A 27,638-nucleotide genomic window follows, 5' to 3' on the forward strand; every position below is an offset into this window, starting at 1 on the left:
GCAGCATCAGCCAAAAAAAAAAAAAAAAAAAACCCACTTCCACTTCACCCCTCTGTTCGTTCAAAATACCTGTCCAGCTGAGCCTTAAACTTATTTAGGCTATCAACTTCCACGACAAGGGATGGAAGTCTGTTCCACCCACCAACCACCCGCTGGCTAAAGGCAAATTTCCGCACATCTATCCTACATCTGTCTTTCCTCAATTTGAATTTATGCCCTCTCAGGTGATTTTTCTGAGCTAGAGGAAGAATCCCATCAGCATTGAGCATGCTCAAACCATTCAAGGCTTTGTACACCTCTATCAGATCACCCCGCTGGTACCTAGTTTCCAGACACTGTAATTTGCAAAACTTAAGCCTTTCTTCGTAAGAGAACCCCTTTGTCCCATTCACCAATCTAGTTGCCCTTCTCTGTACTCGTTCCAGCAGCTCTACATCCTTCCTGAAATGAGGCCTCCAGGCCTGTATACAGTACTCTAGGTGTGGCCTGACCATTGCCTTATACAAGGGAATAATCACCTCCTTATCCCTGCTAGAAAAATTCCTATATATCATTGACAATACACCATGAGCTACTCTTGCAGCTCGTCTGCACTGCTCAGAGAACTTCATATCTGCCTGCACCACCACCCCCAGGTCCCTTTCATTCTCTACCACTGTCAGTGTAGTACCACAGAGTTGATACGTTGCTCTGGGGTTGCTGTTTCCCATATGTAGTACTTTACATTTGTCAATGTTAAACTTCATTTGCCACCTCGAAGCCCATCTGCTCAACCTTTCCAAATCCTGTTGCAGCAGCATAGTGTCAGTAGTGTCCTTGACAACCCTGCCAACCTTCGTATCGTCTGCAAACTTGGACATTAAGCCTGATATACCATCATCAATATCATTTATAAATACAGAAAACAATAAAGGCCCCAATACTGAACCCTGAGGGACTCCACTAATAACATTAGTCCACGATGAGCAGTGTCCATTGATTACCACTCTCTGTCTTCTCCCCCTCAACCACCCCTTTATCCATAGCAGCAACTTGCCTCCAATGCCACACTGCTCCAATTTGTGCAGCAGTCTTCCATGTGCAACAGTATCAAAAGCCTTTCTAAGATCCAAGTATATAATATCAAAGTTATTCCCTGCATCCAGTTCTTTTGTGACTGCATCATAGTATCCAATCAAATTGGTCAGGCAAGACTTCCCCTTAACAAAACCATGCTGTGTCCTAGCTATAACTGAAGTCTTGTCTAGATGATCCTGCAGTGCTTCTTTCACCAGTGCCTCCATTAATTTTCCGGGAACAGAAGTTAAACTCACAGGTCTATAATTACTTGTGTCAGCCTTTGATCCCCCTTTGTGAATTGGGGTCACATTTGCACATCTCCAGTCAATGGGTACCTCCCCTGAGTCCAAGGAAGCTCTCATAATTATGGCTAAGGGTTTGCTTACCTCCTTTGCTGCCTCCTTTAATATAACTGGATAGATCCCATCCACCCCAGGTGCCTTTCTTGTGTTTATCTTCAACATTTTCTCCTCCACTTTGCTCTCAGTTATTACAAGATTCTCTAGCTTACTGCTAGAGTTGAATACACCTCTGGCATTCCCCTCGCTGAATAACTCCTCATGTGTGAATGTCGATGCAAAATATTCATTTAGTTTGTTAGCTACCCGAGCAGGGTCATCAACAGTTGACCCATCGATCTCAAGTGGACCAATCTGATTCATCCCCTTCCTTCTAGAGTTTACATAAGTAAAGAACTCTTTGCTGTTTTTCTTCGCATCCCTTGCCAAGGATCTCTCGTAATCTGCCTTCGCCTGCCTAACCTCCTTTGTAACTTGGTTACAGATCAACTTGTATCTATCATAGGCTTCCATGTCACCCATTAATTTATATGTATCCCATGCATTTTTCTTCTCTGCCACATGTCTCATTAGTTCATCTGACAACCATTTAGGCCTAAACCTTGAACAATATTTCTTAGTTGGTATGTAAAGCCTAGTAGCTTCCACAATAAGTTCTTTGAATGCTTCCCATTTTGAATTTGCTGTTGGCAATATCATCAGTTGATCCCACTGTGGCTGCCAGGACCGTTTGTGATGTTTAGTCAATGATATAGAGGAGTTTTGCTAGCAAGGATAAGGATGTGATTAATGCCATAGTAAGGCAATAGTTATGTCATTTCTTGAGTACTACATATATATCTAGAGGCCTCATTTTGGGAAGGATACGGATCTGCTGTAAAAGGTGCAGAGGAGAGCAAACAAGATTGGTGAGGTGGAACAAAAGGGTGCTCTTACCAAAAAAGGCTTCAGTTCTGGAAATTGCAATGCCTGGGGACTAGGCACCTTTCAGCTATCTGACTGAGTTGTTTAGGGCCTTGAATGGATTGAATAAGTCAGTGTTGATGGGTTTCTTCCTATTTCTCAGATTACACATGGGGGAGATAAATTCAAATTGAGGAAGAATGGTTGCAAATTGGAACTTACGAACAAGTTTCAGCTTCTGTAGATCTTTCAGGACCAAGACATCGATGAAGAATACAACTTTCTGAAAGTGATAAAGCCCAAGAAACCTATAGGTAAAAAGAAATCCAAAGAATAAAAAATTAGTCAAGAAACACTTGTCATGATGAACCGAAGATGACAAATGAAGAACAAGATAAACACTGACAAGGACAAAATTGAGCATACTGAGTTATGCAAAGCCATTAGAAAGAGACTAAGAGACGACATAAGAAGGTTTAACACAAGAAAAGTAGAACAAGCATTAAGGGAAAACAAAGGACTTAATTAAATCAGCAGCCACAAGCAGTAATACAGAAAGATAAATAATACCGAACCTGAAGAATAGGGATGGTGTACTTATAAATAGCAGAGAGGCCATAATTCAAATAGCAGAAGACTACTATAGAGACTATAGCAGAAGACTACTACTACTATACAAGGAGCAAGGAACTGATGGCAACAGTGGGGAAGACGGATCATAAATTAGCAACACATACGACATACCCAATATCCTTCCTGATGATATAAAACATGCATTGAAGAAAATGAAGAATCAGAAAACCCCGGGTGAAGATAAAGTTACTATAGACTTGATAAAATTGGGAGGAAGATACATGACATAGAAACTGGTAAGATTCTTCACAAAATACATTAAGAAAGGAGTGACACCTAAGGAGTGGAATAATGCAATCTTAATTTTGCTGCATAAGAAAGGAGATAAATCAGAAACTGGAAATTATAGACCAATTAGCTTGTTGTCCTACATCTACAAGTTGCTCACAAGGGTCATTAGTAACAGATTGGAAGAAAAACTTGATGAGAATCAACCAAAACAGCAAGCTGACTTTAGGACAGGATTCTCAATAATGGATCACCTTCATGTAATATTGCAGCTAATGGTGAAAGTAAATGAATATAAAACACCATTATGCCTGGCATTTGTGGTTTATGAGTACTTAGCTTTGAGAGTAGCCTGTGCGGACGTACATTTTTGCCGCTCCTGGAACAGAGAAGTTTTTTCTGATTTATTTTCTGTTTTATTAGATTAAATTGGCATATTAACTTATTTTCTAGAGTAGCTTTATATTCCTATTTACGATACTTAGATTAAAGTAACTTAGATAGATATTTTGTAGGTATTACTTAGTTTTGGAAAGGGTATCAAATCCACGTGTTTACTGTTCGTAAATAGCCGCCATTGTTTCACGATACAAAATATCTCAAAATAGATAGCATAAGCTTAATATAGTATAATACATAATATTGTCGATTAATCAGATAATTAATCTTGTTGAACTTCATTGTCAATTAAATTGTACTTTTAACTATACATATAACGACTTGGGTTATGTAACATAAATAATTAGTAAAAAATAAATAATTAATATTTAACTTGATAAGGAAGTTATATAAAGGGATTTCGTAGATAACACTCGATACTGAAACATAAATATAGCGTTATAACTGTTGGGATATAAGTTTAGGGTTTTAATTTTGTACTGAAATTGAAATTTTATTGAAATTAAATCGAAATCATGACTCAGCAAAGCAAAAGGCTCAAGCTAATGGGAGTGCTGTGGCTCAGGGGAGAACTGAGGGGGGCAGTTGCCCTCTGAATCACAGCCTATTAAAATGCACTACTTGCTTGATGTTTGTGGAGCAGTCAGGTACGGGACATGATACTGCCATGGGGGATGTCTTTGTGTGTGCACGATGCAAGGAGACTAAGGAAATCAGGCGACAACTCAGCATTGTTATGGGCCTATATGAGAGCTTGAAGGACAGGGTGGATGCCCTCGAAGGATTAAAAGTGAGGGGCCCATCAAGCTCTCAGCTGCCCCCACACCAATGCCGGAGCTTGCACTTGGTCATCACGCAACACAGTGGCAGCCCCCAAGGCAGAATGCGCTGGTCCCAAAGGAACTAGTAGTTGTTGGTGACTCTATTGTCAGGGAAACGGGCAACATGCTTTGTAAAAAGGATAGGTGGAACAGGACCAGGGTATGTCTGCCAGAGGCAAAGGTTGATGACGTTGTAGAGCGGATATCATCTTTTAAGGGCACAAAGGTTGATATAGTTGTACACGTTGGCACTAATGATATTAAGAGTAGGAGACCGGTGGAATTACTTAACAAGTACAGGTCACTGTTGAAAAAAAGCCATGAATTAGGGTTGAATTTGAAAGTGTCTGCAATTCTGCCTAGGCACGATAGGAGGGAGTATATGATGAGAGCCCTGTCGATCAATCCGGCCCTGGAAAGATTGTGCAAAGCTCAAGGGGTAGAATTTTTTTCAGCCTGGTCTGTACTTGTTAACAGGAGAGACTGCTTCTACAGGGATGGGATACACTTAAATAGAAAGGGTGCAAGAATGTTTGCTGATGCTATCGAGGTAGTGTTAGGTGGGTCGGAAAACTGCTAGATTGGGGGGATACAAGGACCAATAGATTAACAGTAGCTACTGGTAGAGGTGAAAGTGATTCTTGCACTGCTTCTATTGGAATGAGGCGCAGCCTGGAAAATAAGATGCAGGATATTTCAGAGACTGCTGGGAATCATTGGGGTACAAATAAACACATAGGTTGTGTTAGGGTAGCTAAGAAAAAGAACAGCTGCATGTACACTTGTGAGTAAACCAATGCTAGGAGTTTAGTAAATAAATTTGATGAATTTGAGGTATTGCTCAAAACATCAAAGGCAGATATTGTGGGGATTTCAGAGATGTGGTGTCACACAGATATAAGGAATGCAGAACTGGAATTTGGGGAGTACAATATCTACAGAAAGGATAGACAGGATAGGAAGGGAGGAAGGGTTATGTTATTAGTTAAGAAATACATAAAATCCAAGGAAGTGAAGCCAGTTGACATTGCTGGACAGTACAGTGTCGAGTCAGTTTGGTGTGACATAAGCATTGGAAGATCAAAATTGAGAGTAGGAGTGTGTTATAGGCCTAATGATTCTGATGAGCATAATAAGAAACTGTACAGGGAAATAGAGTGGGCCAGTAAATCAGAGAGTCTTATAATGGGGGATTTTAATTTCCCAGATATTGACTGGAATTTGGGGGCTGGTCATTCACACACTAGCAAGGCTTTTGTGTATTTATTGGATGATTGTTTTCTACATCAGCATGTTCGGGAGGCAACTAGAGGGAGTAATACTCTTGATTTGATTATCAGTAGTGATTCTTCATGCATTAAGAATCTGCAGATACAGGAACCACTAGGTGGCAGTGATCACAGTGTGCTGCAGTGGGATTTACTCAAAGAGGTAACTACCATCAGGGGTAAAGGGAAGGGTTATTGCTTTCGTAAAGGCGACTACGATGGACTGAGACAGTATTTAAATTCTATACAGTGGGATCAACTGATGATGTTACCAACAGCAAATTCAAAATGGGAAGCATTGAAAGAACTTATCTTGGAAGCTACTAGGCTTTACATACCAACTAAAAAATATTGTTCAAGGTTTAGGCCTAAATGGATGTCAGATGAACTAATGAGACATATGGCAGAGAAGAAAAATGCATGGGATACATACAAATTAACATGTGACACAGAAGCCTATGATAGATACAAGTTGATCTGTGACCAAGTTACAAAGGAGGTTAGGCAGGAGAAGGCAGATTACGAGAAATCTTTGGAAAGGGATGCAAAGAAAAACAGCAAAGAGTTCTTTACTTATGTAAACTCTAGAAGGAAGGGATGAATCAGATTGGTCCGCTTGATATCGATGGGTCAACTGTTGATGATCCTGCTCAGGTAGCTAACAAACTGAATGAATATTTTGCATCAACATTCACACATGAGGAGTTGTTCAGCAAGGGGAATGCCAGAGGTGTATTCAACTCTGGCAGTAAGCTAGAGAATATTTTAATAACTGAGAGTAAAGTGGAGGAGAAATTGTTGAAGATAAATACAAGAAAGGCAACTGGGGTGGATATGATCTATCCAGTTATATTAAAGGAGGCAGCAAAGGAAGTAAGCAAACCCTTAGCCATAATTATGAGAGCTTCCTTGGACTCAGGGGAAGTACCCATGGACTGGAGATGTGCAAATGTGACCCCAATTCACAAAGGAGGAGGATGAAAGGGCGACACAAGTAATTATAGACCTGTTAGTTTAACTTCTGTTCCAGGAAAATTAATGGAGGCACTGGTTAAAGAAGCACTGCAGGATCATCTAGACAAGATTTCAGTTATAGCTCAGACACAGCATGGTTTTGTTAAGGGGAAGTCTTGCCTGACCAATTTGATTGGATACTATGATGCAGTCACAAAAGAACTGGATGCAGGGAATAACTTTGATATTATATAACTTGGATCTTAGAAAGGCTTTTGATACTGTTGCACATGGAAGACTGCTGCACAAATTGGAGCAGTATGGCATTGGAAGCAAATTGCTGCTATGGATAAAGGGGGAGAAGACAGAGAGTGGTAATCAATGGACACTGCTCATCGTGGACTAATGTTTTTAGTGGAGTCCCTCAGGGTTCAGTATTGGGGCCATTATTGTTTTCTGTATTTATAAATGATATTGATGATGGTATATCAAGCTTAATGTCCAAGTTTGCAGACGATACGAAGGTTGGCAGGATTGTCAAGGACACTACTGACACTATGCTACTGCAAAAGGATCTGGAAAGGTTGAGCAGATGGGCTGAGAGGTGGCAAATGAAGTTTAACATTGACAAATGTAAAGTACTACATATGGGAAACAGCAACCCCAGAGCAACGTATCAACTCTGTGCTACTACACTGACAGTGGTAGAGAATGAAAGGGACCTGGGGGTGGTTGTGCAGGCAGATATGAAGTTTTCTGAGCAGTGCAGACGGTTTGCAAGAGTAGCTCATGGTGTATTGTCGATGATATATGGGAATTTTTCTAGCAGGGATAAGGAGGTGATTATTCCCTTGTATAAGGCAATGGTCAGGCCACACCTAGAGTACTGTATACAGGTCTGGAGGCCTCATTTCAAGAAGGATGTAGAGATGCTGGAATGAGTACAGAGAAGGGCAACAAGATTAGTGAATGGAACAAAGGGGTGCTCTTATGAAGAAAGGCTTAAGTTTTGTAAATTACAGTGTCTGGGGACTAGGCACCAGCGAGGTGATCTGCTAGAGGTGTAAAAAGCCTTGAATGGTTTGAGTATGCTCAATGCTGACGGGATTCTTCCTGTTGCTCAGAATAATCACCTGAGAGGGCATAAATTCAAATTGAGAAAAGACAGATGTAGGATAGACATGAGGAAATTTGCCTTTAGCCAGCGAGTGGTTGGTTGGTGGAATAGACTTCCATCCCTTGTCGTGGAAGTTGATAGCCTAAACTTCACTGCAAACATAGTAACAAAGTTAAAATTGAGAAAGGAGTTTGACAAGGAGACACAATATTTACGAAGTTGTTTACTGCTGCCCTTGAGGAAGCTTTTATAAGATCAGACTGGTTGCAGAAAGTAGTTAATGTGAATGGAGAGTATCTAAACCATTTACGATTTGCAGATGACATTGGGATCATAAGCCATGATCCCGGAGAATTAGAGAAAAATCTTAATCGATTATGCCGAGTTACTAAGGATTTCAGACTAAAGATGAATATGGTTAAAAATGTAATGATGAACAAGTATTCCACAGGAATATAATCATTTAAAGGGCAGATACTGAAAATGTGGATTCATATACTTATCTTGAACAAGTCATTAGCTGTAATAATGATAAATTTAGGCTGGAAGCCAAAGAAGAATAAATTTTGGATGGATCGCATTCAGGAAATATAGTCACATACTGATGAGCAATATCCCAATTTGTCTGAAACGTAAAATAATGAACCAATGTATACTCCCGACCATGACTTATGGAAGTAAAACTTGGGCATCATCAAAAGAATGGAAGAGAAGCTGAAAACTACACAGAGAAAAATGGAACAAATTATATTAGAAATCAGAAAGTTAGATAAGAAGAGAAAAACATATATTAGGAAGCAAACACAAATGAAGGACATTCTTATCAAAACTAAATAACTGAAATGGACTTGGGCAGGACACAGAGTTCGGAGACATAATGACAGCTAGGCTAAAAAAAATAACAGAATGGTACCCAAGAGGAGTTAAAAGTAAACCAAGAAGACAACAACAGAGATGGACAAATAAAATTCAAGAGTTCATGGGCAGTAAGTGGATGGCCCTTGTACAAAACAGAAGGAACTGGAAAGTTGCTGGAGTGGCCTTCATCCTGCAATGAATTGAAAATGGCTGATGATGATGATGGTTGCAGACTAGATGCACAGAAATTTGCCTTTAGCCAGAGGGTGGTTGATTATTGGAACAAACTCCCTTCTGGTGGTTTGAATAAATTCAAGAAAGAATCAAATTAACTGCTAGAAGGGATGAACAGGTGAAATGGGAAGTGTTGGATTTTTTTTTTTTCTTTGGCTGATGCAGTATAAGCTTGCATCATTTTCCACTATTTCCACTACTACTACTAATAATAATAATAATAACAACAATAATAATCAAACACTTCTAATATCACTTTCCCTTTAGAAAATTATATCGGTGGACAATGAGATTTTGCTTCACAGGCAAGCATTTACAAGTCTATATTTGACAAGAATACTATTTAGATTATGATACTGCACATTTAAATTATGCTAAATTACACAGTCTATTTTACCAACATGTCATCATTTCTTATTAATCCTCAAGTAGTTATTTGAGGTATTTGAAATAATCCAGTAATTTTTGAAATTTTCCCACCAGAAAATGTAGTATCCAACGAAGGACTGACTTTCCATATCATTCATAGATGCTGTGACAATAACTCCATTTTGGTTTGAGTCACTATGATGATCAGTTAGGTAGCAATACAATAATTTCAGAAAGAGTAGCAGCTTTGAAAATGTAAAGATTTAGTCACTTGGAAATCAAACACCTCATGTGACCATTTGAAGGAATTTAACTAATTTAAGAATAGTACTCGCTGATTTACTTGTGGTTTATTGACCAATAATTTTTATGAATGCTGATATGGCAGTAAAAAGAAAAAAAATTTGATAAAGTTTCTCTCTTCACTTTTTTAAAAATGGAATGCAGTTAAATTGAATTTTTTTTTTTATTAAAGCCAAAATTATTTGAATTTTATTTTATAACAGAAGTGATAATAGATAACTGATAACATAACTTACTCTGTTCGATAAGAACAGAGTAAGTTATGTGTTACCTTTTTACACTTTCTTATCTGTGTTACCTTTTTTCACTTTCTTATCTGTGTTACCTTTTTTCACTTTCTTATCTGTGTTACCTTTTTTCACTTTCTTATTCCAAAGGGGTTTTTCCTTCTGCTTGGAAACTTGCTCATATCTAGCCAGTTCCTAAAAAGAGTGACAAATCACTCTCATCCAATTATCATCCCACTGCACTTACTTCTACTCTTTCTAAAGTAATGGAGAACCATTATAACTGCCAACTCTTCAAATATCTAGAAACTTTCCATCTAATCAACGATTGCCAGTATGGATTCCATCAGTGTCGATCCACTGATGATATTCTGGCTTGTGTTACCCATTTTTGGAAAAATTAAATGGAAAAGTTAGGTGAAACTTAAGCAGTTGCTTTTGACATTTCAAAGACTTTTGATCATGTTTGGCATAAAGATCTTCTAAAAAAAGCTTCCATCTTATGGTTTGCCAACTGTTTTTTGTAACTGGATATCCAGTCTTCTCTATGATCACTCACTGTAGGTAATCATAGATGGCTCTCTGTCTTCTAACTTCTCCACTCATGCTGGTGTTGCAAGTTCAGTTCTTTCTTCCACTCTTTTCCTATTTTATATATTAATAACCTTCTTCCATTGACTGGAAATCCTATCCACATATGCTATCATCAGTTTTGCTGACGAGAGCATATTGCATTCCACCTTTCAATTTGACATACCTTGCCCTGAATATCCACTACCAAATATTCAATTTGAGAAACCTTGAATATCCACTATCATATATTCAATTTGAGAAGCCTTGAATATCTACTACCAATTCCTTAAATACTGATCTCCAGGTAATTCTCCAGTGGGACAATGATAACTTAGTTGGTTTCAGTCCTTCTAAAACTTAGTCCTGTTTTATATCTTGAAAAAAGGATTCTTCTCCTTTTATGCTTATCTTCAATGACACTGATTTCTAGGCAAGATCATATATCTGTATTTTGGATTACACTGACTTCTAATCTCTCTTGGCAGAAGAACATTACAAATATTGCTTCCTCTGCATTTAAAAAACTGGGGTTTCTCTTTTGCTCTTTGCATTACTTTAAATCTCAAATCTGAAATCTGCCCTACCATGGAATATTGTTCCCACATGTGGGGCCCCCAAAACCTCTCTCAGGCTTATAAATTCCATTCAAAAGGGCAGTCAGGTTAATTAATGACTCATCTCTAACAGGGTCTCTCCACTCTCTATCTCATTGTTGTTCTGTTTCTGCTACATGATGTTTCTATAGATACTTCCATGAGCTGTTCTTCTGAATTGGCTTCTATAATTTCCGCTCTCTCTTCCAAAGCAGTCCGAACACATGCCACAACCAGTCAACATCCTTTTACGGTCCAACTTCAAACCCACAGAACCAACTTTTGTTCTTCTTCCTTTATTCATTCAACTTCCGTTTTCTGGAACTACATTCCTTCATATATATTTCTTGAAAATTACAATCTACAGACATTCAAGTGTAATGTCAACAAATATTGTCTCTCATCTTCTCAACCTTCAACCCATGCACATGCTAAATACTATAAGTTCTAATACCTGTCATGTTTGGGGTTTTCATAGGAAAAAAAAAAGCTTCTCTAGTAAAATTTTATAGGCAAAAATAATCAAGTTAAATATGTGATAAATCACTGTTATGAAGAGTAAAATGTAGCAGCATACAGATTCTAGTTTGCTTTCTCATTGATAATTCAAATAAACAGCCTAACATTCTATATAATTAGATCATTAATAATGGGAGTAGCTGTTTAAAGTTGTCTCCATAACAGTGATTTATCTCATATTATTAATTAAATTAATTGAAATAACCCAATGTTTTTTGCACCTAACTCACATAACTTATTTCAAAAAACAGTGTGTCAGCATTATAAAAATTTTGCTCTTAAAATCACTTATTCCTTCCTCTAGACTTCACAGTGATATCCACATGGGTTTCAAAACATTTCAAAAAATTTGTCTATAATGGTACATAAATTCTCTTATTACAATTAGATATTCTTGCATATGCCTTTCTCCCAAGAGGTTAAAGCAAAAATAATTGCTTTTATTAGCATTAGCATTAGTACAGGCATATGATGCAAGAAAGCAAGCTTATGCAGCATCAGCCAAAATAAAAAAAAATAAAAAAAAACCCTTCCACTTCACCCCTCCATTCGTTCGAAATACCTGTCCAGCTGAGCCTTAAATTTATTTAGGCTATCAACTTCCACAACAAGGGATGGAAGTCTGATCCACCAACCAACTACCCACTGGCTAAAGGCAAATTTCCGCACATCTATCCTACATCTGTCTTTCCTCAATTTGAATTTATGCCCTCTCAGGTGATTATTCTGAGCAAGAGGCAGTATCCCATCAGTATTGAGCATGCTCAAACCATTCAAGACTTTGTACACCTCTATCATATCACCTTGCCGGTGCCTAGTCTCCAGACATTGTAATTTGCAAAACTTAAGCCTTTCTTCATAAGAGCAACCCTTCGTTCCGTTCACTAACCTTGTTGCCCTTCTCTGTACTCGTTCCAGCATCTCTACATCCTTCTTGAAATGAGGCCTCCAGACCTGTATACAGTACTCAAGGTGCGGCCTGACCATTGCCTTATACAAGGGAATAATCACCTCCCTATCCCTGCTAGAAAAATTCCTATATATCATTGATAAGACACCATGAGCTACTCTTGCTGCCCATCTGCACTGCTCAGAGAACTTCATATCTGCCTGCACAATTACCCCCAGGTCCTTTTCATTCTCTACCACTGTCAGTGTAGAACCACAGAGTTGATATGTTGCTCTGGGGTTGCTGTTTCCCATATGTAGTCCTTTACATTTGTCAATGTTAAACTTCATTTGCCACCTCTCAGCCCATCTGCTCAACCTTTCCAGATCCTGTTGCAGCAGCATAGCATCAGTAGCATCCTTAACAACCCTGCCAACCTTTGTATCATCTGCAAACTTGGACATTAAGCTTGATATACCATCATCAATATTATTTATAAATACAGAAAACAACAATGGACCCGACACTGAACCCTGAGGGACTCCACTAATAACATTAGTCCACGATGAGCAGTGTCCATTAATTACCACTCTCTGTCTTCTGCCACTCAACCATCCCTTTATCCATAGCAACAATTTGCCACCAATGCCAAACTGCTCCAATTTGTGCAGCAGTCTTCCATGTGCAACAGTATACAAAAGGCTTTCTAAGATCCAAATATATAATATCAAAGTTATTCCCTGCATCCAATTCTTTTGTGACTACATCATAGTATCCAATCAAATTGGTCAGGCAAGACCTTCCCTTAACAAAACCATGCTGTGTCTGAGCTATAAGTGAATTCTTGTCAAGATAATCCTGCAGTGATTCTTTAACCAGTGCTTCCATTAATTTTCCTGGAACAGAAGTTAAACTCACAGGTCTATAATTACTTGTGTCAGCCTTTGATCCTCCTTTGTGAATTGGGGTTACATTTGCACATCTCCAGTCTGGGTACCTCCCGAGTCCAAGGAAGCTCTCATAATTATGGCTAACGGATTGCTTACTTCCTTTGCTGCCTCCTTTAATATAACTGGATAGATCCCATCCACTCCAGGTGCCTTTCATGTATTTATCTTCAACAATTTTTCCTCCACTTTACTCTCAATTATTACAAAATCATCTAGCTCACTGCCAGTGTTTACTTCATCTATGACATTCCCCTTCCTGAATAACTCCCCATGTGTTAATGTAGATGCAAAATATTCATTTAGTTTGTTAGCTACCTGAGCAGGATCATGAACAGTTGAACCATCGATATCAAGTGGACCAACTGATTCATCCCCTTCCTTCTAAAGTTTACATAAGTAAAGAACTCCTTGCTGTTTTTCTTTGCATCCCTTGCCAAAGATTTCTCGTAATCTGCCTTCGCCTGCCTAACCTCCTTTGTAACTTGGTTACAGATCAACTTATATCTATCATAGGCTTCTGTGTCACGTGTTAATTTATATGTATCCCATGCATTTTTCTTCTCTGCCATATGTCTCATTAGTTCATCTGACATCCATTTAGGCCTGAACCTTGAACAATATTTCTTAGTTGGTATGTAAAGCCTAGTAGCTTCCAAGATAAGTTCTTTGAATGCTTCCCATTTTGAGTTTGCTGTTGGTAACATCATCAGTTGGTCCCACTGTATAGAATTTAAATACTGTCTCAGACCATCATAGTCACCTTTACGAAAGCAATAACCATTCCCTTTACCCCTGATGGTAGTTACATCCTTGAGTAAATCCCACTTCAGCACACTGTGATCACTGCCACCTAGTGGTTCCTGTATCTGCAGATTCTTAATGCATGAAGAATCACTACTGATAATCAAATCAAGAGTATTGCTCCCTCTAGTTGCCTCCCGAACATGCTGATTTAGAAAACAATCATCGAATAAATACACAAAAGCCTTGCTAGTGTGTGGATGACCAACCCACAAATTCCAGTCCATATCTGGGAAATTAAAAAATCCCCCATTATAAGACTCTCTGATTTACTGGCCCACTCTATTTCCCTGTACAGTTTCTTATTATACTCATCAGAGTCATTAAGCCTATAGCACACTCCTACTCTCAATTTTGATCTCCCAATGCTTATGTCACACCAAACTGACTCGACACTGCACTGTCCAGCGATGTTGACTGGCTTCACTTCCTTCGATTTTATGTGTTTTTTAACTAATAGCATAACCCCTCCTCCCTTTCTATCCTGTCTATCCTTTCTGTAGACGCTGTATTCCCCAAATTCCAGTTCTGCATTACTTATATCTGTGTGACACCACGTCTCTGATATCCCAACAATATCCGCCTTTGATGCTTTGAGCAATACCTCAAATTCATCAAATTTATTTACCAAACTCCTAGCACTGGTGTACACGCAAGTATAAATGCACCTGTTCTTTTTCTTAGCTATCCTAACACAACCCATGTGTTTACTTGTACCCCAATGACTCCCAACAGTCTCTGAAATATCCTGCATCATAATAAGATATTTTATTTTTATAGTATTTAAGATAACTTAATTGGGAAAAAAGTATGATAAAAATACTTTATTGCCATGTAATTATTTATAAATACAATACACTGGAAACAACCACTTAAATTAAAAAATTAAAACAAAAGTAACTAATAGTTTTTCTAAAATAAGATATTCTATTTCTAGAACTCAGAATAGACAAGACTATAAAAATGTTTCAATAAAAATTCTATATTTGCTGAAGAAGAGTTATAGTTTTCTAAAAAAAAGGAGGAAGCATGTGGTAACATGTGTTGTGAACCATGATCTTGCTGATATTTAAGGATGTACTGTATGTTAAACTTTATGTTGATATCAGAGGGTGGACACCTCTGAAAGCTACAGTGTGTTTTTATTGCTTTTATTTCGTAATCTACATTGTGTTTTTTTTTTTTTTTTTATTGTGTATCTTATTTTATTACCAGTTTAATTTTATCCTGTTTTCATTATACTATTTTATTTTAATAAAAAGGGTTGTAACGATTGGTGTAGTATCATTGCAGTTATTATGAACTCGAACATTCCCAACGCTGAGGCCTATTCGAAGAAAAGGAGGAAGCAATTATCAAAAACAGCCAGTTTTGTCTAAATTTTTTAATAATTAATTATTTTTATAATGGGTAATTAAGGCTTGAGTGGAAACAATATTTTCAATAAAAAATATTTGTTGCTATGTTATTTTCTAAATGCAAGTCTGTAATTACCAAAAGTAACCACCCAAGACAAGAAAAAAAAAAAGTGTTATCACTATGAAATTATATTCTGTTTTATACAGCCCTGTAAAACAGAAAAAATAAATAATAGTAACATTTTCTTGAATAGCCCATGCACCTCTTTTCTAAAAATGGAATCAAAACTTTGGGTATATAGCTTATTCATGAATTTAATCTGAAGCTTGAGATTTTTTCTAATGCTACAAGGTGAGCGAATCAAAATGAATATTATTACACTTTCAAATGTATTTGTTTGAAAGTAATGCAATAGTAAAGAAACTCACTGTGAAGGGCAAAATTTGTGTTGCAAAAAGAAGGAACACATTGTGCTCCCTTCCTTCCATATAACTAAATAATTATTTTATTTTATACTTTAATGTTATAATTAAATTAGATTAATATTTTAATTAAATTCCAACTTAGAGGAGACAACAAAAGTAATGAATTGGTATATCTCACAATTACACATAATTGAGGCAATTAAATAATATTATATTATTTATTTCACTATAATTTTTATGATTGCCTGCTTTCCATTTATTAACTGTGTGTACTGCATTTTCAGAAGAAAACTAATTTTCTAGATTTACAGTATTGTAATGCACAGGTCCTATAGAATGAAAGACTCTGGGAAGCTGCTGCTGTTAACCCACCTTGTGGGCTGGCTCTACACTTGTAAAAAAATGTTAACCTGAATATATAATGTTAAATATAACTGTATCACAAAAGAAAACTTGATAATGCCACAAACAATTTTAAGGAATATGCAGTCTTATGAATGTGAAATAAGCAATTATTAAAATCATATATAAAAAGGTTTATAGACCATTACCTTCTTAAAAATTCATCATAACAGTCTCTTTGAATTGACTTGGAGGTAATGATTTTAAAGTTCCTCAAGAGGTTTCGAATCTCTGCATTTAATGCACCATAAAGACACCGTTCACCATCAAATGTATTAGCTTCACAGCGAGCACCTAAAAATGTATATAAAAAATCATTCAGCTATTTAAAACAATACTGTTATAACAATAAATGCATTAGAGGTGCACAAAATAGGTTAATAACATATGAGTAAAAGAGTTTTTATTATCCTGCTTATGCAGTCAAAAAACTAATTTTATTCAATTTATTAACTGTAGAAAAAATGGTTATTTTTTTTAAATAAAAAATATGGATATTTGAATTCAGTTTCTTTATGATAATTAAATCGACATACTATGAGTATTAATAATGCATCAAATCAAACACATTTTGTATAATTTTATTTACTTAACTTTATCCCCCCTTTAACTAAAAGAATGAAAATGATATCACAAATGAAAATCTTTTCCACCCTCTTCCATTTGATGATGTTAAAATAAACAAATACATATGCATGCATGCACATGGTTGAAGTCCATTATAATGCAAACTGAGAAAAAGAAAAAGAAAACATTATTAGTTTTCATTATATCCAAATTACAGTACGTAAACTCTGAAGAAAAGAAATTTAGAAAATCTGTTGCCTACTATACTCAATTCTAATCACAAGCAATTAGAATAATATTTGTTACGATCAAGCAATAGAATAATGAATGCAGTTTATGTGGCATTTCATTATCCTACTATTTAATAAAATCAGCTAAAGTGGTATCATCCTTACTCATGATTATCTAATTCTAATGGGGAGCTAAATTATTTTTATAATGAAAGGAAAGTGGAAGAGAATGGAATCTCCAATTATATTAAGGGAGCCAGCACAGGCAGCAAGCAAACCTTTAGCTATTATTATGAGAGCATCCTTAGATTTAGGGGAGTTCCCTATGAACTGGAAACGTATGAATGTATCGTCAATTCACAAATGGGATCAAAGGGTAACACGAGTAATTACAGACCCATTCAATTAATTCTCTTCGAGGAGAAACTAATAGTCACTAGTTAAAGAAGTAATGCAGGATCATCTAAACAGGAGTGCAGTTATACTGCAGTTGCAGCATGGATTTGTTAAGGGATGATTGTTACTTCGCTTGTCCACCCATTCTGATTGGAAATCATGACCAGTAAGGAACTGGATGCAATTTTGATATCATATACTTGGATTTCAAGAAATTTAATACTGCTGCACATAAAAGATTGCTGTACAAATTGGAGCAGTGTAGTATTAAGAGCAAGTTACTGGTATGGCTGAGTGGGAATAAACAGAGTGTTTATCAATGGACACTGTTCTTTGTGGAATAATGTTATCAGAGATGTCCTCCAGGGTTGTTTTCTATATTTATTAATAATAATGATGAACATATATACCAGTCTTAATATCCAAGTTTCCAGATAATACAAAGATTGGCAGGGTAGTTAATCACAGTAATCAAGGTGTGATACTGCAACAAGATGTAAAAAAATCACGCCAATGGGCTGAGAAATGGCAGTTGAAGTTTAACATTGACAAATGCAAGGTACAGCACTATCCATATGTGGTACCCAGATTAACATACCAACTGTGTGGTATTACACTCAGTACTGGAAAATGAAAAAGTCCTGGGTCATTGTGCAGTCAGATATAAAACTCTCTGAGCATTGCAGATAGGCTGCCAAGAGAGCTCATGCGCTCACACCACACAGAGCAATGCCACCCCTCTGTGTTACCAGGTAATACTAAATCTAGACTCTCATCAACCAGTGCAATACCACCACTACTTTGCTTATTTTTTTTTTTTTTTTTTGGTAGTTGTTGGCGCATAGGCTTCTGTAGCCATAATGCACCTCCCAAGGTTTTTGCAGTACTTTGACCCAAGCCCGAGGCGGGAATCGAACTTGCGACCTTTGGGTTGCCAGGCGAGCACTTTACCCACCCGGCTAGCCCGGTCGGCTACTTTGCTTATTGGAGGCATGAAGTGGTGGAACCCATGTTTAGTATCCATGGCTAAGTTCCGGTCAACCCTTCCCCATCTCTTCCAGCATGCAGTATGATTCATGAATTTTGAGGTTATGATGAACGTCATGGCGAGATCTAAACATCCTTACATTTCGAGGGTACAGCTCCAAAAAGGGTGTTCACAGGCTGGCTGCTAGTTAGTACACCAAACCGAACCTATTGATAACTCTCTACGAGGCTTCCAGATGGGCTATTGTATAATCTTGCTATCTCTACCCTGAAGGATAGTGACTGGAGGGAGTCCAAATAGTGTGTATGAGGGAGGGTATTGTCAAGGCCACATTATGTCAAGGATCTGGGCACATTCTTACCATGTGCATGCCATATCCAAAAATTTCATTACTTCATACTGCATGTCCCCTCCCCCCATGTTTTCTTACTATCAAATACACCATGAATTGTCAAACTAATAGAGCAAACTTATCTGGGGAAAGACCTAAACCTCCCAAACACTTCCTAGTTCATTTCACAAATATATGTGGTCTCAGTTCTAATCTCAATGATGTCCATTTCCACTTACAATCTGCCAAAAGCCCATGTACTTTTTCTGACAGAATCTCAGTTATTGGTTGATTCAACCACTGCTCATCTCATTTGCCAAAATTATTCGCTGTATGATTCATTTCATCTCAAAGGTGGTACTTGTGCATATGTCTGTTCCACGATTCCCTGTCAGAGATTTGATAATTTGGAATCTCCTCTTTTTGATCTTCTATGGCTTAAAATCACTCTACCTCATTCTGTCAAATTCATCTGTTGTCTCTACCGTTCTCCCAACTCCACTAATCACTTGGAACTCTTTGACTTCCTCTCTTTGTAACTTCACTTTCTCCAGTCCAACTTTCCCAACAATCAGGTAACTTTCCTTGGTGATTTTAATGTTCACAACTCCAGCTGGCTTCTGTTTTTTAGTCACATAAACCCTGCTGGTCGAGATGCTGAGGCTTTTGCAATTGCAAATGACCTCAAACAGATTGTTCATTTACCTACCAGAATACCGGACTATCCTAACCATAAGCCAAGGTGCTTGATATTTTAATCACAAACAACCTTTCTAAGTAAACAGTCGAAGTGAATGGTCCTTTAGGCACCTCAGATCACAACAATGGAGCCTTTATCTCATGGCTATTTCCAACCTCGTATTTTTTGGCATTACAATAATGTAAGATGGGATGACTTGAGAGATTTCTTTTCTTCTTTTCCTTGGAGGGATTACTGTTTCAAAAATTTTGATGTCAACGTTTGCTCAAATCGTGTCAGTGAAATTATTCTTGTGGGAATGGAATTCTTTATTCCACACTATACTTAAAAATCTCATCCCTTAACCATGGTTTTTCAATAAATGTACTAAGCCAGTTCACGAGAAGAATGTTGCATATCGTAATTGTCTTCTTTCCAATTCTTCAGTTTCATTTTCTGCCTATACCAAGGCTCGCAGCAATTGTAAGGCAGTTATTAATCAACCCAAACTAGATTTTTAACAGGCTAAGAGTAGAAAACTTGCTTCTTGCCTTAATGGTAGCCAAGCATTCTGTTCTCTTGTCAAAGCTATTGGCCACAACTTTTGCCCATCTCCACTCCCACCTCTGTCAAAACCAGATGGTTCTATTGTAACTTCAGCCAAGCATAAAGCTGACCTGCTAGCATCAGCTTAAAACACCTCTCGCCCTTCCCAACACGCTCCATTCAATGCCTCCTGTGGTCTTCCATCAAAAGAATGTCAGGAGGATTTTGACGAATCTTGATGCTAAGAAAGCTCCAGGACCCAGTGGTATTTCCCCACTTGTTCTCAAAACCTGTGCTGCTGAACTTACTCCTGTTCTTTGCCGCCTTTTTTCACTTTCTTATTCCAAAAGTGATTTTCCTTCTGCTTGGAAATTTGCTCATATCCAGCCAGTTCCTTAAAAAGGGTGATAAATCACTCCCATCCAATTATCTTACCATTGCAATTACTTCTACTCTTTCTAAAGTAATGGAGAAATCAATTAACTGCCAACTCTTAAACTATCTAAAAACCATCCATCTGATCAACGATTGCCAGTATGGATTCTGTCAGTGTCAATCCACTGGTGATAGTCTGCCTTATGTTACCCTTTATGGACAAATTCAATGGAAAAGTTTGGTGAAACACAAGCAGTTGCTCTTGACATCTCAAATGCTTTCGATCATGTTTGGCATAAAGGTCTTCTAAATAAGCTTCCATCTTATGGTTTACCAACTGTTTTTTTGTAATTGGTTATCCAGTTTTCTCTGCTCACTGAGGGTGATGGCTCTCTGTCTTTTAACTTCACCACTAATGCTGGTTACCCCCAAGGTTCAGTTCTTTCCTCCACTCTTTTCCTCTTGTATATTAATGACCTTCTTCCACTGACCAGAAATCCTATCGATAGTTTTGCTGATGATAGCACATTGCATTCCACTTTGAGAAACTTCGCCCTGCTTAATCAGCTTCAACTTCTTAAATATCTGCTACCAATTCCTTAAATGCCGATCTCCAGGTAATTCTCCAGTGGGGCAAAGACAACTTAGTTTATTTCAATCCTTCTAAAACTCAATTCTGTCTTATATCTCTCAAAAAGGATTCTTCTGCTCTTATGCTTATTATTGGTGACACTCCGATGTCTAGGCAAAATGATAGATCTCTTTTGGGGATTACCCTAACTTCAAACTTCTAATCTGTCTTGGCACAAGCACATTACAAATATTGCTTCCTCTGCACCTAAAAAACTTGGTTTTCTCTTTCGTTCTTGGTGTTACTTTTTTTCCAAACAGCTGTTCACTCTGTACAATCGCAAATCTGCCCTACCACAGAATATTGTTCCCACATCTGGGGCGGCGCCCCAGAAATCTCTCTCGGGCTTCTAGATTCCATTCAGAAGATGCCATTTGGGTTAATTAATGATTCATCTCTAACAGAGTCTCTCCACTCTCTGTTTCATAGATGTTCTGTTTCTGCCGCATGCATTTTCTACAGATACTTCCATGGGCACTGTTCTTCTGAATTGACTTCTATAATTCCAGCTCTCTTTCAAAACAGTCTGAACATGTGCCGCCACCAGCCAACATCTTTTTACTGTCCAAGTTCAAACTCATAGAACCAACTTTTCATTGTCCTCATTTATTCATTCAACTGCGGTTTTCTGAAACAACTTTCCTTGATATGTATTTCCTGAAAATTACAGTCTACAGAAGTTCAAGTCTAATGTCAACAAATATCTTCTTTCGTCTTATCAACCTCCAACCCAAGTACGGTACTAAATACTATAGGTTCTAATATCTCTCATGTTTGGGGTTTTCATACAAAAAAAAAAAAAAAAAATCACCAATTTGTTTGGCACTTTGTCTTTGGTATTGTTTTATATTATTGATTATTATGGTTCATTTTACATTTTTATGGCCTTATTTTTTATTTTTACTTTTTATGGATTGTCAACTTACAAACAACATACTACATGGGCAGAGCAGTATAAATTCGACTCCGGGGGCTTATGCGCTGTATATCTCCTCGATACATTCCTGAAATTTAGAACATTCACATTTAGCATACATCACACAGAGCAAACCAGCATCTAACACTTCTAGTTTCACCACTTTTGTGATGGGGTTACAGCCTCCAATTCTGACTATCCCCCATTCCTATTTTAAATTTTACAAATGCGCAAACAAACTCCATCTTACGTGCCCATACATGCATCCACAGCATGTTTCTAACAATACTGATGAACCTATATTCTGCAAATACAGCAATGTGGTTTACCTTATTACTTGCAATATGAAATACGTAGGACAAACTGGTAATAAACTTCACCTTAGGCTTAACCTACATAGGTCAGATATCAAAAATTACAATAACCACAATAACAATAGCAACTCTGAACAAGAAATTGAATATAAGCATTTCCAATCACACTGCTTTACCAACATCTATATCTCCATCCTAGCAGAAGTACCTGACCCTAACGCCAGAAATAGACAGGAAGAATTATTTATGCTAAAGTTAAAAACTCTCTATCCATATGGACTCAATAATGAGTTTAATCACAAAATCATTACCAATAATATTACAGAAAATTACATATATGACAAATTTCAAGTCATCAAAGGCATTGGTAAACCCAGACCTTATAAGAAACACAAACCTAATAGCACAATTTTTCTACATATAAATACAAGCTAGGTGAATTTCAACAGACCATCACTGAATGGGACAACAGTCAGTTTAATGGTTTTTTTTTTTTTTTTTTGGTAGTTGTTGGCGCATAGGCTTCTGTGGCCATAATGCACCTCCCAAGGTTTTTTTTTTCAGTACTTTGATCCAAGCCCGAGGCGGGAATCGAACCCACGACCTTTGGGTTGCTAGGCAAGCACTTTACCCACCCGGCTAACCCGGTCGGCCAGTTTAATGTACAGAAGATTCATGATCTATTATTTTGTACTAAAAATAGTATTCCAAAGGCACTTTACAAGTTCATCCTCACCTTTAAGTTCACATCTAAACACCTACTTTGCCTTTTAACAGATATTTGTAATTTTAAATTAAAATCTAGCATCAATCAGAATAACCAAGAAAATACTACCATTATACTTAAATATAATGCAAGCTTGGACAGCATCAACATTAATAAATTGGCTGACCTGCTTCCTACTGGCTGCCAGAATATGAACATTATATACAGATTCAGATATTCCAAGCTATTTGGACTCATAGTCATACATATAGAAATGGTACAGTACAGTATCTTTCTAAACAGTAAAATAATTTTCCTCCTAACGATATTTATTCAGCCACTGGGAGAAGAGGGATGCGGGTTATGTGGTAATACATAACAGCAGCTGGTTTTACAGTGATAAAACAAACTTTAAAGCGTGGTCACGCGCTACGTTTATCTAACATTACCACGCAGTAGAATTCTTGATTTCCACGTGTAACGTATTTATTTAAATTAACTAAATGCAACAAGCCATAATATTTTAAGAGTTTAAGATTCTATATCTACTATAGAAGGGGGCATCTATACATGCAGATGCCCCTTCATTTATTGAGTAAAGCAGCCCCTAGCCAAAAAATCTGGAAAATCTGCTATATATATAGAAATGGTACAGTACAGTATATAATTATTAACAATACAAATTTCACATTCACATTACAAATCAAATATACTGGGCAATGGTCATCCCCTCAGCTACAGCAAAACATCCTGGACAAGTAGGCTACAGCAGAAACCGATGTACAGACACTGTCCACAAATGGACACAATCATCACATCCTAGAGACTGATCATCACAATGAGCTGGACAAGTAGGCTACAACAGAAACTGATGAACAGACACTGTCCACAGATGGGCACAAAAATCACATCCTAGAGACTGATCATTGCCGGTAATCTTCAAAAGATAAAAAGTGTTCAATGAACAGCCATTTACCAGCAGTCAGAGAACTCAACAGAAGTTACTTGTATTAACCAGCAAGACCAAGTGGGAAGAAAGTGTTATTACAGGATTAAATCCAAGAAAAACAACTAAGGCTTCTAGCCAAATGCGTTGGCAGGAGTAGAAGTGGATGCCAACTCTTTAAGGAAACAGAGTACCAACATCCTGTCCACCTCTGCAAAGATTTTTCTCTGTTCCTATATAAAAAATAACATACTGTTCCATGTAAAGAAGAGGGTACAGTCCACCAGTTCTTCCATTATTCAACCTTAACTCTTCCAATTGCAAAAGTATATTCCTTCTCACAAAAACTGAATTTGCAAAATACATACAGATTATTTGGTTTTTAGGAGCATTAGCAACTAAGGCCATATTGCTCCGGGGATATGCAGTGGTCATTCCCTGACCTTTCCGCATCCTCCGTATTTGGTGGTCACGGGCTTGAACCCCGGTCTAATCAAGAAGCATGTGCTATGTACTGCTGCTCCTGCCTCCTCAACAATGAGATGGAAGCCTCCTCAACAATTCACATTGAGGGAAATGGACCATAATCTGCCATGCTGATGCAGTGCGGGTTGGCAGATCGACCGTATTTAGCAGTCAGGAGTTTGAACCCCGGTCTACTCAAGGAGCATGTGCTACTGCACTCCCCCTCCTGACCACTCGGCTATAGAAAAAGCATGCTTATGCAGCACCAACCAAAAAAAAAACCTGCACTGAGCAGTCACTAGCAGTGTGATTAGAGAGCATGATGCATTTTTCATGACTGGTATGATATCTCGAGTCAGCCTGATCATCATGCCCCCCCCTCTTTACGATGATGTATCTCGAGTTCTAACTTTTTAGAATATTTTATTAGTATGCCATCACAATCATACTTCCTGAAGTAAATATGACTGCAACAATACAAATATTTGTCAACGATTTATTTTTTCGTCTCACATTTTCGTAACATTCCATTGTTAGGTACCCGGAACAGCTTCGTATGTCATTTCAACTACAAGGTCGGTACTTCAATCAATGTTATTTTCTAGACATTTAGATACGTTGCAATCCCAGCTACACATCAATTACTTTAGTTATCATGAATCCATTGTATCTTGTCTTCCAGAAATTATGTTGTTGTTATTTGGTTTTTAGGAGCATTAGCAACTAAGGCCATATTGCTCCGGGATATGCGGTGGTCATTCTCTGACCTTTCCGCATTTTCCACATTTGGTGGTGACGGGCTCGAACCCCGGTCTAATCAAGAAGCGCGTGCTACGCACTGCTGCTCCTTCCCACCTGGCTACGGAGACGCCTACCAGAAATTATAAAAATTTGCGAATGTTGAATAAAATATTTACAATACAAAAGCTCTATTATTTCATAATCAATATACAAATCAAAATACCTAAAAGAAATGCGAAGGATTCACATAAAACCATCTACCATGCATGCTCAGTACACATGCCACTTTTTTATTCGTCTCTCCTTTTTTTTTTAACGGCTAAGGAAATATAACGGATACATTTTTTTTTTTCCATGATAAAATTTTAATATTACGAATAAAAAATAACACAAAATATTTCCCATATCACAAAACATTCTACAATGTAAAAACAAATATTACATAAAAAACAAACTCTTCTAGAAAAGGTACAATAATCACAGATTACATAAAAAAATTATTATACAAATATTCAAGAAAAATTTATTCTAAAAATTGCCATATACAATTTACTTCTTTATTAATATTTGTTGTCGATCTTCTGCTTTGCTCAACAGCTGAGCGATGATTACAGAGGATGATTTGACGTAACGACCTGGATCAAATTGAAGCAATGGTTTTCCATTTAGATGTATGGTCATCATAATCTGCAATGTGTTTAATTGTCAACATTATTCATTCATTTATACAATATTATTCATTACACTGAAAGCACTGCTAATCACAATGGTTTCAAAGATATTTCTGGTTTTGTTAATTGAAGAGGGAATTTCACTCGATTTTAAAGATAAACTGTCTTCGACAAAATCTCTAAAATCATTCATTTTTTTTTCATATTTTATCAGAAAACTTAAATTTCTTATTCGGTTTCCACCGTCTTGCATGGAAACAAAAGTTCTTTCATATTCCACGATTCCAGGTAGCATAGGTTTAAAATTTCTTTCAATTCTTCATCATCAATAGTATCATTATTTTCTTTATTTAATTTAAAATTACTCTGTTGCATTAATAACTTATCCTTAATAATGTGTCACGAGGTAATATTTTAAATATGTTCCTACTTTTGATTCCTTCAGATTCTTTCAACTCAACATGCTCTCAATTTTAGCTTCATAATTTCCTTTAGAATTTTTAAAATTAGCGATAGAATCGATAGTTAGAATAATTAATTTATTTGCTTTTACCATAGTGATTCTGTAAAGCTTCTGAAAGGTAGGAGAACTCCTGCAGGATGTTGATCATTAGTGCTAAATCATTAAGAAATTCCAGATTGAAAAGTCGGTTTAATAATCCAGAATATTTAATTAACTTTCTGATTTAAAAAATTTGCACAAAGCGGGATAATTCCTCCAATCCTCAATTGCCATCTGTAAGCTACAAGCTGCCCATTGTGGCCCGAACATACGACCGATCTTTATAGTTTCCACCAGTGGCGTATCCAGGTATCATCGTAATGGTGAGCATGGTGATCATGTTCAGGTGTCATCGTAAGGGGAGGGGGCATGGTGACCAGCGAGTTTTTTAAAAAACACAGGAGGCGTTAAAAAAATTTAGGGTTAAGGAGGGGCATATGCTCCTTCTGCCCACCCCTGAATACGCCCCTGATTTCCACATCAAGTGCTTTAGCAATCATCCTTAACTTGCGCTGATTTTTTGGAGATTAGTGATAGAGTTTTTTTTTTTTCTTTTTTTAATTATTGCTTGTATGCCATTCTATTTTGGAATATTTTCTTCACAGTGAAAGCCTCAATGCAATTTCCAAATCTGCCAACATTTCTTCCTCGGTAAGTTTACTTAATATCTTAGTTGCCACATTCCCCCCCCCCCAGCCCAATGTTGCTACTGTCACTAGTTCTTTGAATACTTTGCAAAATATTGGACTCACTCATCTATTCAGCTATTGTGACCATGTAAACATAGACAGAGAAACTTACTGAAATGCGTGGATCACTCACTTCTCCGAAAAACATATGACTTCTTGTTGGAATAAAGGGGAACCAAAAAACATATGACTTCTTGTCGGAATAAAGGGGAACCACAACACAGATTGACCAGGGGTTATTATCCATGTCGGGAATCTTCTTAAACCTCTGACTGGCTATGGAAAGCATATTAACTAGCGCTACTTCTCAGAATGTGGCTGCATAGGTTTTACGGACACCATTAACGTTGTGGGATGGCAATCCCTTTCATCCTTAATTCACATTCTAATTACCTAAAGGCCAGAGGTGAGGACAATGCGCACAAAGTTGTCTATCATAATCAGTTCGTTCTATGGAAATTATTTTAAATGTTTCCATAGAAACCAAGGGGAATTCAAAAACATTTGCTATGAAGAAGTTCGTTAAACTGAGGTCCGACTGTAATTAACTCAAAAATGAAGAAATTTTAAAATACATAACTGGTTGATTGTGCCATTAAAATGCTGGGGATGGGGCCCCGCTCACTCCCACCGTAGTTCCAGCTCTAAATATACAATAATTAAATTCAGGATTTCATTTGTAAAATAAATCGCTTCAACAATGGGCTCACAAATTTTCAAAAAAAAAATAACAATGGGCTTTCGTGAGCCCACTATAGCTAC

At 37.2% G+C, this 27,638-nt stretch overlaps 1 protein-coding gene across 1 annotated transcript in view; it reads right to left on the bottom strand.

Moving 5' to 3' along the window:
* The window catches only part of LOC150091210 (ankyrin repeat and BTB/POZ domain-containing protein 1-like), a 309,182-nt gene that overhangs the window by 224,836 nt on the left and 56,708 nt on the right, over positions 1-27,638 (bottom strand). Inside the window, exon 4 of the mRNA XM_090382805.1 lies at positions 16,333-16,477. Within this exon, the coding sequence (XP_090238931.1) occupies positions 16,333-16,477 (145 nt within the window). The remainder of the gene's footprint in view (positions 1-16,332; positions 16,478-27,638) is intronic.

This window comes from Mastigoproctus giganteus, chromosome 1, assembly GCF_048544385.1.
Source record: "Mastigoproctus giganteus isolate SK-2022 chromosome 1, ASM4854438v1, whole genome shotgun sequence".
Lineage (NCBI taxonomy): Eukaryota > Metazoa > Arthropoda > Arachnida > Uropygi > Thelyphonidae > Mastigoproctus > Mastigoproctus giganteus.